General features: G+C 37.6%; 1 protein-coding gene across 5 annotated transcripts in view; it reads left to right on the forward strand.

Moving 5' to 3' along the window:
• Nucleotides 1–16330, forward strand: part of mark4a (MAP/microtubule affinity-regulating kinase 4a) — a 77079-nt gene that overhangs the window by 42627 nt on the left and 18122 nt on the right. For all 5 annotated transcript variants that reach the window (XM_061963240.1, XM_061963237.1, XM_061963238.2 and 2 more), the window contains 5 exons: nt 3699–3747; nt 3847–3912; nt 6227–6297; nt 6385–6441; nt 12139–12375. In XM_061963240.1, the coding sequence (XP_061819224.1) occupies nt 3699–3747; nt 3847–3912; nt 6227–6297; nt 6385–6441; nt 12139–12375 (480 nt within the window). The remainder of the gene's footprint in view (nt 1–3698; nt 3748–3846; nt 3913–6226; nt 6298–6384; nt 6442–12138; nt 12376–16330) is intronic.

Below are 16330 nucleotides of genomic sequence, written 5' to 3' on the forward strand. Positions count from 1 at the left end.
GGTTGTTCTTGTTAGACCAGATAAAAATGTTACTTTTTATGGAATCATTTTCATAGAACTAAATTAAGAGCTTCCTCTGGGAAGTAATACCTCAGTCTTGAATAAAATACTTCTGTTGAAAAAATGTAGCATTGCACATTGCATGCAAATGAATAAGGAAAACATTGAGAGGACTATAGTTTGTTTCAGTAAGTGGTTAAACATAGTGTTTTTCATTCACACAACTTGGCGGTGTGCTTTAGTGATCGCTCTATGCATTGTGCTTAGGCTGATGTTTAACCCGTAGTTTGTTTATTGTTGTGTTCTCGTTCGCCTCGTAAACAGTTGTATTTTCCTCACTCGACTGTAAGTTTTCGTTTCAGATGCTGGAATAGGTTTGTTGTGCCGAAGCCTTTTTTAAATAAACTTCGTAGCGTGCAGTCATTTGCTCCGCGCTGTTTACCGCAAAACCAAAGTACGGACAACACTTTTTCAGGGCTGCCAAGTTTCAGAAAATGACAAGACTGAGACATTAGTGTTATGATGCGTTCGAAAATGTTTGCCCTATTTCAACATGGATTTGTACCTTTCGACTGATTGTCCTCACCTCCCGCGTCTTTCACGAACTTATCTGTATCATATTTCCTACACTGTATTAATTCTAGGTGGGGGAAATATTAAAATTTTAGATGCATTGCAATTCGGACATCGGTGATTGGAAAATGTATTAGTAAATGCCAACAATCGATTTTCTATTCACTGTAAATAAAAATATTTCTAAATTTGGCTGGCTGCGGTAAGCCACCTTACCAAGAGATCCTACTGACTGCTTTATTATAGGGCACTTATGTATCAGTTTTATACAGATTTCTATTAATTTAATGAATGCAACGGGAACTAATTCAACTGTTTGTTATTACAAATGCACTGTTTTTAAAAGTTGCAAGTGATCAATGCTTTATTAGTGAAACGAAAATAAATGTGGAACTGCTTTAATATACACAAATTAAAGATGCATCAATAATCGGTTTTTAATTAAATCCAAGCTCTTGAATTGTAATCGTAATCAAATTGTGAGGTGCCCAAAGATTCCCACCTCTAGTATTAAAACATGCTCTATATTTTATATTTGATTATAATAATCATATAGCCCTTTGTTATGTTTCCCTTTTCATTTCAAAGAGCTATTTAGATAACTATGTCATAACCTCAGTCTAGTAACGATATCTTCCTCTTTTCTAGTTCTATTATCTCTTTATTACTCCCACACTCCTCTAGACTTTGTAATACTGCTTACATTGTTTTTCTTTATTCCAATTATCTTGCCTTTTTTTTTATTGGCTTTACCACACATTTACCACACTTCCAGCTTTCTTCATTATAAAGATTTTCAGAACTATTTCATATATTAAATCCTGCCTTGTTTTTGAAAGCTATGTTGTGTTATGCTAATTAAACGCAATGCTGCAAATTGAGCACACAACTTTATTTACTTTATTTTCCTCTGTCCAATTAACTGCAATCTAAATTGCTATTAATTATGTCATAAGACCGATAACTTGTCACTAATTATATTATTCAAAACTACGTTTTCTTTTGGAATAACTGCTGAAGCTCTTACTTTATCATTTATAGTTTTAGATGCATCTGTATATATTTTTACATATTCTGATAACTTTTCTATGTGTACTAACTCAAGTCCTAGTACACCACGTTAACACACTTTGTCGTATGTTCAAAAATTCTTTATTATGGGCAAATACAAGTGTGAGCAATGTTTGTTTGGGTTTTGATTTCAGATGACAAATTTTTTGTTGACACCTGCTTATGTCGGCATCAGTCAGCCTGTCCGAGGGGCATTCTACTGTAGCAGGCTTCTTTCTTTACATGCTATTTGGTTAGAAAAAAAATGGAACAGTAATTCATGAAGAGGAAAAAATGGGTGGTATTTTGCACAGGGGTAAGCAAAAGCTACAGATGGCTAAGTCAAGCTATTATCACGAGCGGGATTTCTTAGAAATGGCAGGAGCAGGTTACATTGTTCTCCACTTATGTCGGAAGAGACTGTACATATGTCCCATTTTAATTATAGCCAGGGATTGCATAATGCGCGTCTTTTCCTGTTAGTCTTCATATATACAGTACCACATACTGTATTTGTTCTCATCAGTGTCCTGTAAACACAGTGCGGGTGATGTCTCAGCACTACATGTCCCAAGATTCACTTTGCGCACAGCTGGTGGAGGCTGAGAAAGATCATGCGCTTAATACCCAGGTTGCTATGGCAACAGTGAAGTTGGCCTTTGCTGGAAGAGAAGATGGCTAGAGATGAAGGAGGAAGAATGGAGGGAGACACGAGAGGGAAAACAAGATAAGGGGAGAAGTGTGAAAAGAATGTAAAAAAACTAAACATGATTATTTTAATCATCCAGTGTATTCTAAGAAAATGAAAAATAGTATTGGAGCAGGAATATCACACACAGTGAAGAATTGTTTTTTCCCCCCCGTTTAGCTGTCGATTCATTACATCTGGGACGGCGTGGCGCAGTTGGTAGAGTGGCCGTGCCAGCAACCTGAGGGTGCCTGATTCGATCCCCACCTTCTACCAACCTCGTCACGTCCATTGTGTCCTTGAGCGAGACACTTCACCCTTGCTCCTGATGGGTCGTGGTTAGGGCCTTGCATGGCAGCTCCGGCCATCAGTTTGTGAATGTGTGTGTGAATGGGTGAATGTGGAAATAGTGTCAACGCGCTTTGAGTACCTTGAAGGTAGAAAAGCGCTATATAAGTATAACTCATTTTACCATTTTTTTATCTGTGTAATGATGTTCCTTTTTTTAAATGAGGAGATTATGTTGTTTAACCACAATTCATAATCTAACAACTATGTTGTTTTATGTTTCCTTGTTCTTCCTTTACATGTTGATATTATTATACTGTACGCTAATCAGCTTTACTGGTTGATAACAGGATGTGTACCACAAGTCAAATTCGGTACTGCAGTGTTTTTTAACCATTGTTTGGCTGGGCACATTGGGACATAAGTACAACAGGAAGACACTTACATGCAATACAGAATTCAGTAGAAGCGAGAAGAACTCTAAGGGGGAATACAAAAGAAGAAGGAACCATGTCACGTATTTGATTAGGACAAACCAGACTAAATAAGACATTGCACCTTATATGTAAACACCCAATAGGATTATGTGACAGCTGCAATGAGGTAGAGTCAGTGAGACATGCAATCATTCATTGTTGGAAATACATTACAGAAGGGAGAAAACTAAGAGAGGACGTTAGAAGACATTCACATAAGGAGGTTACTCTCAAAGTGGTACTAAGCAGCTAACAAAACATTTTAGTGAAGTTTCTAGAAGAGACGTGCTTATGGAATATAATTTAGTATGGGAAGGCATATATGTTTGTATATATGTATGTGGGGGAGGGAAAAGGGAGGGAACTCTGGTTCACACTCCAATACAGGAGGTGCCAGTAATGCACCTTTAACGTTGAGTGCCCTGCCATAAAACAAAAAGAAGAAGAAGAAGTAAGCCCCCAAGAGGGCCGCCAGAAAATATCTGTATGGGCTGCAGCGGTACTCAGTTGTATTACCCTTTTCCACCACTTGTGGCAGTATTGATAATCGCAAACAAACAAGCGGTTGCATTAAGTATTGTGGATCAAATTATCATTATTAACGTTTTGTTTCTTCTTCACAGCTATTTCGAGAGGTACGAATAATGAAAGGCTTGAATCACCCCAACATAGGTAAGAATCAAACAGTCTATTTAGACTACAGACTATTGGTAATGTGCCCATAATCTATCTTTGCCTATTCATTTGAATGTGCTTCTTTTTGGCCTACAGTGCAGCTGTTCGAGGTGATTGAGACGGATAAAACTCTTTACCTTATCATGGAATACGCCAGCGGAGGTGAGTACCTCAACCATCATGTCCATAAATGCTGCTAAATGTTTGGATGATCATTCAAAATAGAGAATTCCAGAAAAATGTTCCGTGTGTTTGCCACCGTTCTCATCTATCTACCCACACTTTTTGGTGAAATTCCATTATAACTACACTGCATGGTGAGGTGAATTTTAGATACTGTGTGTTTGCGGCACTCCTTGGGGGTTGGGCTTGGACAGCATGTACTATAGGACTTGACTAAAAGTGGTGAAAACACGCCCTAAAAAAAGAGACGCCACACGCTTCTCAGGTGGAATTCTTTCCCATTCTTGCTTGATGTACAGCTTAAGTTGTTCAACAGTCCGGGGGTCTCCGTTGTGGTATTTTAGGCTTCATAATGCGCCACACATTTTCAATGGGAGCCAGGTCTGGACTACAGGCAGGCCAGTCTAGTACCCGCACTCTTTTACTATGAAGCCACGTTGATGTAACACGTGGCTTGGCATTGGCTTGCTAAAATAAGCAGGGGCGTCCATGGTAACGTTGCTTGGATGGCAACATATCTTGCTCCAAAACCTGTATGTACCTTTCAGCATTAATGGCGCCTTCACAGATGTGTAAGTTGCCCATGTCTTGGGCACTAATACACCCCTATACCATCACAGATGCTGGCTTTTCAACTTTGCGCCGATAACAATGCGGATGGTTCTTTTCCTCTTTGGTCCGAAGAACACGACGTCCACAGTTTCCAAAAACAATTTGAAATGTGGACTCGTCAGACCACAGAACACTTTTCTACTTTGTATCAGTCCATCTTAGATGAGCTCAGGCCCAGCGAAGTCGACGGCGTTTCTGGGTGTTGTTGATAAAAGGTTTTCGCCTTGCATAGGAGAGTTTTAACTTGCACTTACAGATATAGCGACCAACTGTAGTTACTGACAGTGGGTTTCTGAAGTGTTCCTGAGCCCATGTGGTGATATCCTTTACACACTGATGTCGCTTTTTGATGCAGTACAGCCTGAGGGGTCGAAGGTCACGGGCTTAGCTGCTTACGTGTAGTGATTTCTCCAGATTCTCTGAACCCTATGATGATATTACGGACCGTAGATGGTGAAATCCCTAAATTCCTTGCAATAGCTGGTTGAGAAAGGTTTTTCTTAAACTGTTCAACAATTTGCTCACGCATTTGTTGACAAAGTGGTGACCCTCGCCCCACCCTTGTTTGTGAATGACTGAGCATTTCATGGAATCTACTTTTATACCCAATCATGGCACCCACCTGTTCCCAATTTGCCTGTTCACCTGTGGGATGTTCCAAATAAGTGTTTGATGAGCATTCCTCAATTTATCAGTATTTATTGCCACCTTCTTTGTCACGTGTTGCTGGCATCAAATTCTAAAGTTAATGATTATTTGCAAAAAAAAAAAGAAGTTTATCAGTTTGAACATCAAATATGTTGTCTTTGTAGCATATTCAACTGAATATGGGTTGAAAATGATTTGCAAATCATTGTACTCCGTTTATATTTACATCTAACACAATTTCCCAACTCATATGGAAACGGGGTTTGTATATATACATATATACATTGTCTTTATAATCCGGTTTGTCATTTAACATCAATTAACATTGATGTTCATCAACATTTAACATTGTCACGTTATCGATGGGAAAATTCATTTGTAGACAATATGATTTGCCTGAGCGGCTAGGAGACACCAAGAGTAACAAGCGGTAGAAAATGGATTAGAAAGGAAAGATGAAAAAAAAAAATTTTAAATTTAACTTGGGACTTCCTGTGGGCCGGATTTTGGATGCTGGGGGGCCCGATCCGGCCCGCGGGCCGTAGTTTGGGGACCCCTGCAATAGATGATAAACAGATTGCAGCAGCAGTATTTATGGATCTAACAAATGTATTTGAAACAATTAATCTTACTATCTTAATTAATGCCTTAGAACGTTATGGAATCAGAGGATTGGTTTTGAACTGGAAAATAAGTTACTTGACCAACAGGAAGCAAATTGTGAAAATAGGTGAATGTCAACAGCGCTTTAGATATCTTGCGGCCTACACCAGAGATCAATACTGGGACAAAGATTGTTCAACCTTTATACAAACGACATTTGTATAATTGCCGCTTTGGAAATATTTGTTGTATTCTGGTTTGCGTGAAAACGCCGTGATTGCAGTAATAATTCTCTGTCAACAAATCGAAAGATAAGACCGTGTCTTTCGCCACCTTTGCACACACATTTATCATATTTCTCTTCTTCAAAAGATGGCTCCGTCAAATGAATTAGTTTTTTAAAAAACTGTCCTGTTTTTCACAATCGCAGGTGAAGTGTTTGACTACCTCGTTTCGCATGGAAGAATGAAGGAGGTTGAAGCCAGAGCCAAATTTCGACAGGTATTAAAACAAAATCTTAATATTTCTTGTCATTTTTATTTTTTACATATAATTATTTAGCCTTGTTCTGTCTCTTTGTGTTCACAGATAGTTTCTGCTGTCCACTATTGCCACACAAAGAATATTGTCCACAGAGATTTGAAGGTAAGAAAGATAAGAAGATGTTTTGGGCTTCTTTCAGAAAGAGATGATTAAAGCTAGTTGAAATTATAATCTCAGACTACTCTTAATCAGTGCGTGCGTGCGTGCGTGCGTGTGTGTGTGTGTGTGTGTGTGTGTGTGTGTGTGTGTGTGTGTGTGTGTGAGTGTGTGCATGTGCGTGTGTGTGTGCGTGAGTGCGTGTGTGTGTGTTTTTGTGTTTGTGTGTGTGCGTGTGTTTGTGTGTGTGTGTGCGTGTGTGTGTGTGTGCGTGCATGTGCGAAAAGAACCGAAAGGACCGTGCATGTGCAAAAAGAACCGCATGGCTTCTTAATCACACAGTATGGAGAATTTAAAAACAGGCAAATCCTTGCATGTGTTTTTAAAAAATTAGTTAGGATATAGCACATGCATTAGTCATGTGTGAATGTACAGTGGAACTTATCCATATAGAACCCGTTTATGAAGACCAACTCATCAAATACAGTGGTACTTGATGAGTTCCAGGCTTGTACCTTAAAGGTTTGTTTTTGAGAAAAAGGCGTTGCCGTTTGATATGAATTTAAATCAATTTAATGTGTGCTTAACCCCTCAAAGACAGGACAATTTTAAAGGACCAATATAATGGAAAAAAAGTGACCTCTATATTGAAGCGGAATCCCCCTCAACCCCGGGGCCCCCCCTTAGGATAAGGCAGCCCTGCCTGTAACGTAAATTTTTGCTCACAACCTAAAGCATAACAATTAGCCGAGAGACAGCTAAAATATATTGTTTAGAAAGCCAGTATTAAACATCTCTAGGAGGGCTGCAACTATTGAATATTATAGTAATCGTATATTCTACTGAAAATTCCTTCGATTAAGCAAGTTACCGATAAAACATATTTTTGTTTGGTTAAAGAGCAATTATAAATACACAAGAAAAAATGAGACATTTAGTAATGAATGACTTTGTTAAAACAAAAAGTTGTCGGTACACAAATGAGTCAGAGCTCATTCATGTGCAGATTTATATATTTGCGTGTGTTCCTCCACTTGAAAAACAGTATCCAATGTACAAATCGTAACACATTTTAACATAAATCACATTCTGTTGGATCATTATTACACCAGAGCAGACCTGGGTGATTATTTTGGGGGCTGCATTGAGAGAAAATAAAAGTGTTCTGGGGCAGGTGTGTAAAAAATTGTGTGTCAGGGCTGTCAAATGATTCAAATATTTAATCGCGATGAATCGCATTTTGTTCATAGTTAATTCAAAATTAATTGCAATTAATCACAGATAGGTATATTTTTTCATCATTAATAAGTGTACCCTAGACAGATCATTTTCGGGGGGGGCTGCTATACCAGCTGTAATCTGTGATATTTCTACCTGAATAAATGCTTCTGATATTATGTACATTACAAGTTGTACAAGTTAATGGCCTTCATATTGCTGCATTAAAATGTTTTAACCTTCTCTATTAATTAATCAAATTTAATATTGAGCTTGCCAATCATTCTGTAATTGAGGACTCGACCAAAACATTTTCTAAAAGAATTTACACAATATTTCAGTCAGCCAGAAAAATCCCTCCCACCCCACCTGTCCTCATATTCCTCAACTGATGTACTAGTATTTCTTTAGGTGCAAATATCACAGAATAACATTACAAAACATCTCTGACAAAGCATGATCGTAATGTACGGCATCTTTATTTTGGTAGTTTTCCCCTAAATTGCCAAAATACCTGTGGCAATGGAGGCGCGGTCAATATGACATCATAGCATGATTTGCTATGATGCATATATTCTTTAAAAAGGCAAAACAATTTGGAATATACATTTAAATCAAATCTAGTATTAACATAAATATTTTTCCCTACATAATATAGTTGTGTTGTATTTTTAAATTGTTGCTGCTTATTGTACAGTGTACTTTGTTGAGAATTTTTTTAGAGATTTCTCCAATCCTTTTAGTCACACTGTCTTTAATAAAAAAGACTGGCAACAAATCTAGCATCTATTTGTGGTGTTATTGGAGACTGTGTTTAAAGACACTGTTTAAATACTGTTGTGCCATGTCCGTGACAAAAAGCGAGAACCTGACGTCACACTTGCTTTGCGTTGCTGGGAGCCTTTCTCTCATTAAACGCCGCCAGTGTCATCTTAAACTGTAAAGATCGATGTCGGGGTATATCTCGAATATATTAAAGTACGTCCACAGCGCAGACACGCTGCCTCCACTCTACTCCATCGCTTATGTCATCGTAACATCGGTTTCGGGAGCACTGTTCCAGTGATTAAAGTACGTCTTTTTCTGGCCAAATTTTTGGTGCATCATTAGTCAATAATGCGCAAGAATAAACTATATATATCCATTCATACTGTAACTACCTGCTGGTGTTAATGTGTATGTTACAGTGTTATGATGGTAATTTTTCCCATGGTCTATGAACACACCGAAGAATGAACAAGTGTTGTGTGTCTAGAAGTGAAGGACAAAGGCAAACGTGTGTGCATGGAGGAAATACTTGTTGGAATTAGGCCCGTTCTTATCTTAAAAATGGCAATAAAAGCTAAAAAGAAAGTCAGATTTTGTTTTCTCCTGGACGCTTCAATATATTACATTACTTTATTTTGCTAGGTGTGGCGGCTAATATGAAGCCGTACATTAAGGAAAAACCCTAAACGTAGTTAAACTGGATGTATAGCATAGCGCTTTTATTTTGAAGCCGTAAAATTGTGTCATTGATTTGAGAAAGTGTCTTGACATGTTTTGATGTCGGATCGACTGTTTGCTATAAAAAAGTATCCTTTCGACATCCTGACGACCGTCTTTCATTTCTGTTTAACTTTTATGTCATCTTACTTACTAAAGCAGTCACAGTAACAACTAAATGTTATGTTATCACTGCACCTTAATACTAATCTGAACACAGAAGTGAAGCATCACCCACCTCTGAACGACGTGTGTAGCAGGCGTTTGCTGCAAGGATGTTGTCTCTTCTCATGGCGAAAAATAGTCCTTTCTTGTTGGGAGAACAACTTGCCATGGCTCTGAACCTGATATTTCCATAACGTAGACTTTCTTTTATCCATTTTTGCTCGCTTGTAGCTCATCAGTAGCAAGTGAACTGCAGCCAGGTACCCCCCACTACGGCAGAATGCCAATCCTAAACCAGGAATACAAATTCTGTATTTCTACAAAATACTAAATCTGGCAAGACACCAACGGGCAATTTTTTTTTTTTTTTTTTTTTTTTTTTTTCAATAAAAGCGTGTTTGTCCTTTTTGTGTTGAGCTGTTTAAAAAGCATAATGTTTAAAACACATTTCATTAAAACAAATTAATTGTCCAGTCATGGTGTTAAAACCTGAAAATTATCTGTCAAGGGTACACTTGTTTATGAGGAAAAATCTATCTGCTATTATCGCGATTAATTGGAAGTTCACTATGAACAAAATGTGATTAATTGTGATTAAATATATTAATCATTTGACAGCCCTGATTAGGTGGCGAGTTGTCCAGTGTGTACCCTACCTACCTCCCGAGTGCAGCTGGTATAGGCTCCAGATCACCCGTGACCCCAAAAGGGCCAAGCGGTAGAAAATGGATGGATGGATAGATATGCTTGGGTCCCTTTTTTCAGAAACACTAATAAAAAAATCCACAATAATGTCTGATAGAATGCTAAAATGACATGACAGACCACCTCAAAAAACAGAATGGATGTTTTTATTTTTCTATTGAATGAGACACCCAGAATATATATAAAAATAAAGAATGTGGGATTTACAATATTAACTCTGAACGATAAAACACTGAATATCAACATTATATGAAAATACAACAAACACAGCAAATAATGAACGCTAAGGATAAAAAACACAGACAATCTGATATGATATCACTTTTCTGCAGAACTTTGTTGTAAAAATTTGCTTCCGTGTCTGGCCTCGACACCCGCGTTTCAGGCTGCATGTATGGATGTATTATTTTTGCAAAATAATTTGCAAAAGCGTATCTCAATCTGTGCGCGTGTAATCCAATTCACATGTCTGTGTACAAATGTGTGTGTCTGTATATCAATCTCTGTGTGTAATCAGATCTTAAAAGTGTATTTTAAGTCATCTGTCCAAATTAAGATTAGTTTATGTGTAAAAAATATCTCTGTGTCTGTATTTCGATTGGCATGTGTGTAAAAAAAAAAAATGTGTGTGTGCGTTTTTAGACATGTTTGAAGCAGGAAACCTCTATTGCTAAGAACAATGGACTTTCCATCACTTTCTGTAAAAATTTTTATGTTTTAGCAGTAACCTAGTGGTCAGAAGTATTTTTGTACTCAAATAAGTTATCATTAATTACATAGCGGCCAAAATGATTGCATTTGCTCCATCGGAGGGTGGGACTCTTCCCCATGGCTTATTACCAGTCCAACATGCCTAAAACCTCTCCAGGGAGGCATCCTGACCAAATGACCGAACCACTTCATCTGGCTCCTCTCAGCTTAATTCCTCCCGAATGGCAGCGCTTCTCACAATCGCCCTATCTCTACAAATGGACGAAAACCAGGTTAACAAACTGTCGTATGTTAAAAAAAAATCCTTCTCTGGTCAAAATCACAACTAAATTTGAAAGCAATGCTAAAGGAAATGAGGACTCACCTATTTCGCCTTTAAATCATTCTTTAAAAAACACACGCCGACAATGCTCCATTTACATGCTGTGACCTGCAAATTATAAGGTATAGCGACATTGTTATTGTAGGAGCTAACACAGAGGAACTACTTCATAGTGATACAAGGCCTTGCTAACAGGGCCTCAGCCTACCACTAAGAGTCAAGAGGTATGCTAGCTTCTGGAATTGCTGCTGCTGCTAAATCACCTTTGAGTTTGGAAAAGTTTGAAACTAATGAATTCCATACGCTACTCGCTACAAATCCGGGGCGACTGAATCACCAAAAATGATTCCCGGGCGCAGCAACCGCTGCTGCCCACTGCTCCCCTCACCTCCCAGGGGGTGATCAAGGGTGATGGGTCAAATGCAGAGAATAATCTCGCCACACCTAGAGTGTGTGTGTGACAATCATTGGTACTTTAACTTTAACTTTATACTGGCTCTCAACTCACTGACAATGCTAGGAAGATGTTTGTATTTTTTATCTGAGGGGTGGGGATTATGCTAAATTTACCAGCTAAACGGGAAGCGTATATTTTGTGCCGAAAGATACAACCATCCCACCAGTCGACATCCCAGTGAGAGCGGACATTGTAAGTGACTGTTTTGTTGGAATTTTGTTGTCTAGTGCTACATGATGGTTTAGTGTTTCACAAAACCAGCAGTATGTTAACAAATTCTTAATCATTGTCCATTCTCCTTATGTATGTGGTCAGAATCATAAGTAAATGTGCCAGGAATGACTAATTTCTGCGATGTCAACAACCCCTTATGTCGAGGTGATTCAGGCTATTCAAGGAATGTCGGCTTAAACGGGTTCCACTATATCTGTTTTAGCCAACCCCTCCTCCTTCCCATATGGCTCAACGTGCTTGCTTTTTTTTCCTCCATTACAATTCCCGTTCTGTCTTCTCTCTTAATCTGATTCCACTTTCCCCTCCCTCATCCTATTATCTTCTCTTTGTTCCCTGAGCATTGCCATTCTCGAGACTTTCTCCTCTCCCACTCCTAACTCCTCTTCCTTTGCATCAATTTACACAGGCGGAGAACCTCCTGCTGGATGCAGACGCCAATATCAAGATTGCCGATTTCGGTTTCAGCAATGAGTTCACTCTGGGCAACAAGCTGGACACGTTCTGTGGCTCACCGCCCTACGCTGCCCCCGAGCTTTTTCAGGGGAAGAAGTATGACGGACCGGAGGTGGATGTGTGGAGTCTCGGAGTTATCCTGTACACGCTGGTCAGCGGCTCCCTGCCTTTTGATGGCCAGAACCTAAAGGCAAGTGGATGGGGAGGGGCGACTGTGGGTCGATCTGTATAGACAAGGGGTAGAATTATGCGTGTAAAGCAAAAGCGGTAACTACAGTAAGGATTTTGTAAGTTTACCCCCTTTTAGTTTTTAGTTTAGTCTTTATTTGAAGGGACAATGCACAGAAACATTAAGCTCAAAGACAGATATGTTCTGTACCAGATTATAGCTAAATAGCAAATTTCCATCTGCAGTTCTGCCCTGGTTACCTAAATTAAAGGGATACACAAATCATGCAATAAAATTATAACAATAAAATCATACTATAGCATGTAATCAAATTAAGAAAAGTCATAAAATGTCCTTTCATTAACACATACTTATAATTCAATGCAACCACACCTCATTTACATCATACCACAGACAATACATGCTCTTGTTCACATCTGTCATCATTTGTAAAACACAACCATGATTTTAACAGACCCACCTCACAGTTTACAACAAAATGCTCTCATGGATGAATATAATATACAAGATAAGAGTAGTGCAATATTTTTGTGGTAGGTTTTTGTGCTATACAGAGTTAGGGATAGACTCATTGGGGCACTCATAAAATGGGCCTCTAGGGGCACTTTCTTCCCAAAAGTATATCACAAAGGAATTGAGGCCTATCTTTTTTTGCTGAAAAAAGGCCATGGACTTAGGAAAGGACCCCAAAAGGTCCCTAATGTACATAGAGTGTCTGAGAGCCGGGCCGGGGCACCTTTGGGTGCATTCACGCAACCCCATTTATCATTAGGGCCACTTCAGACCTCGTAGATATTTAGAAAATCTAATTGATTAAGGTTAGGGTTGAGGGAAAAATAGAAAAAAGCGACCTTCTAACCCAACTGTGAGAGAGAAATATAAATTAAAAAACACAAAAAGAGTGTCCATGTAAACAATGGCTTTGTAATTTTGATCAACCAAGGTTTAGATCACAGTGGAGAAATGTTGCACATATAAACACAGCTGTATTGACTATGATTTGAAACGACTCGAAAATATCGAGACTTCACTCAACTTGTCTTGACTCTATACTTGGGATTAAAGACCTGAGACTTACATAAGACTTGCAAAAACACTGATTTACTCACGCATGCGGGTTTCTGCTACTGGTATGATGAGAGCTAAATGCAATTTTTAAGTTGGAAAGACAGCTGATTGATGTGAGAGTGGAATGATTAGACATCGATGAACCAATAAGGATGTTAGTTAGTTTACCAGAAAAGCCCTCATGTCTTTAAAATAGCTTTACACATCAAGGTGATTTCCTCAGGCTGCAATTTAGGCCCCATACTGCCTGTGAGTTCCTTACAGTGCGTTGACACCAGTTTTGGTTGCACTAGCAACCAGACACAATGTCTATCCACTCCTCTGCTAGATGCACAGTAAAAACTTCCTAATAAAAAGCTTGCTGTTCGTCTTAGGTTTTCAGCAACAAATCTTTAAATAATCCTTAAAGCTCTTGGCTTCAAGCCCTCATCTTCCCAGGCAATGAATCACGTAGCAGCAGAGGGGGAAGAAAATGTGGACAAACTCTCCTTTTCTCAGCGCTTTTACTTTGTTACTCAGTATTTTATTTTGATATTCTTGTGTGGTTGCGCGTGTGTGTGTGTTTGTGTGCGTGCGTGTATATATATATATATATGTATATATATATATATATATATATATATATATATATATATATATATATATATATATATATATATATATATATATATACCGTATATATATATTTCTATACATATTTATTTTATTATTTTATTTATTTTATTTATTTTGATATTTTTAATTAATTTGTTAATTTATTTATATTTTATTGTCATTATTTTGTTTTGTTTTTCCAAACTCTAAATATGATAATACCCTTACACTATTGAACAAAGCCTAAACCAAAGATCAGCGCCTCCAGGACAGATACATGGACTTTTTTTGTGATTCTTGAATTTGCGGTAGCTTAATCAGAAAGTTGTGGAAAAAGTTGGAATTTTTGGGGGAGGGGCCATACTTTTTTCAATAACATTGACTCAAATTGTGATTTTATGAATTTTTCAATCAATGTTTTAGGTGTTGATTGTAAGCTTAACCTAAAAAAGCATACGATTTCAACAAAAATTGAAAAACATATACTGTATAGATGTTTTACTCATTGTTTACTGCACAGATTTAAAAGTAGAAACTAGATGGCAGTAAAAGCATATACTCAGAGCTCGTTGTCAAAGTATTGTATTGTTTTAAATATAACTAATAATAGTAGTAATTCATTATAATTACAGAAACCCAACCCAAGGCTTCTTTATCACAGACATTTTTAAGACATGTTTAAGTTTATTTTACATTTGAAAAGTGTTTGTCCATCTTTAACATTAATTTATGTACCGACACATTTACCCTCGCACGTAAAGAGCATTTGAGAACGATATATTGTATTGAAAACGATATATTGCCGTAATTTTTGTTGGTAAATGAGAAACGATGACAGATTATCATTGTACTTCAACATCTCAAACATGTAAATGTGGCCTCTTTGCTAGGTCATCATTAAACATGAGAATATGTTCTTAATTGCCTTACCCTTGTTAAATAAAGTCCAGATAATTGTATGTAAACTAGGGAGTCACGACGCCGGTGTATTGCCAAATGTTTTCATTATACCCAGAAGGCTTAGCGCTTTATACAGGAATAGGAACCAGATCTGAGCTGTGCGGGAGGTCAACAGTTATACCGTTTGAGCAATAAGGAGTTGATATATTGTTACATGTTGTTGTTCATGCTTCATCTACACAAGAAACACACTTACGTTTTGGTTAGACAGTTGACCTGTGCATTTGAGCGCCACTCAGAGACAAATTTGGTTGGCGAAAATTAGGCTGATTTGCCAAACTATGTGGGCATAGTTGCGAGGCCGTGTATAATTTGCAGGTATTGGTTGAATTTGCGTGAATTGGTAGGATTGCAACATTATGATGTCCTGGAGGGACTGAAAGATGACTCATATAAATAACAGGACTGAATGTAACAGGAATGAGTGTTTAGCATAGAATTAGCAAAGACATGAAATATAGCCACATGGCATTTACGCTTATTGCATGTTGACACTGAGCACATTTAAGTGATCAAGAAAAGTATATTATAAATAAACAAAATAGATCATATATTAATATAGGTAATAGGACTGTGATGATAATTCAGCCCCACACACTTGTCATAGTTGAAATATCATCAAATATACAGAAAACTAAATGAGTGAAGTTACTTTTGGCCTTTCAATGATCCTTTGGACTATGTGACTTGTGGAATATTGCACATTTTTCTGAGGGGGTAATGTGTTTGGGTAACAGGACTGAGTGACAACCCTAGAACATGACTGAAGTGGAATTTTAACTAATGTGTTTTGTGTTTTTGTTGTTAAAAACAGTAGGTAACACAAATATGGAAAAAATATATAACATTTCTAAAAGATTTATATATTATATTTCTTGGTAAATTTTAAGAAACAGAGACAGGCAAAAGATGCAATTTTTCCTTTTTTTTTTTTTTTTTTTTTTTTTAATGTCCTGTCCAGCTTCTCAGGCAAATCATATAGTTGATGTAGATGCCCATGTCGGCTGTTCAGATTTACTTTACAAAAGAGAAGTGTAGGATACTTCTCTTGTTGCCTTATTTGTATTTGACTTTATTAAATGTATTTATATTATCATTTAGTGCAGCCGGGCCGGAGCAGGAGGGGATAGAAAGAGAAAAAAAAAGAAGACAGAGGGGGAAATTGTGGGGACAAGAGGGGGATTAGACAGAGAGACAAAAACAACAACAGCAAACAACAACAACAACAACAATAGAGCAACATCAGCAAATATGACATGTACAAATATGATGGTAAAAGTAATAGCAAATAAGCAGTTAGCGAAAAATAAAAAATAATACAGAAATAACAATG

The sequence above is a fragment of the Nerophis lumbriciformis genome, linkage group LG09, assembly GCF_033978685.3.
Source record: "Nerophis lumbriciformis linkage group LG09, RoL_Nlum_v2.1, whole genome shotgun sequence".
NCBI lineage: Eukaryota > Metazoa > Chordata > Actinopteri > Syngnathiformes > Syngnathidae > Nerophis > Nerophis lumbriciformis.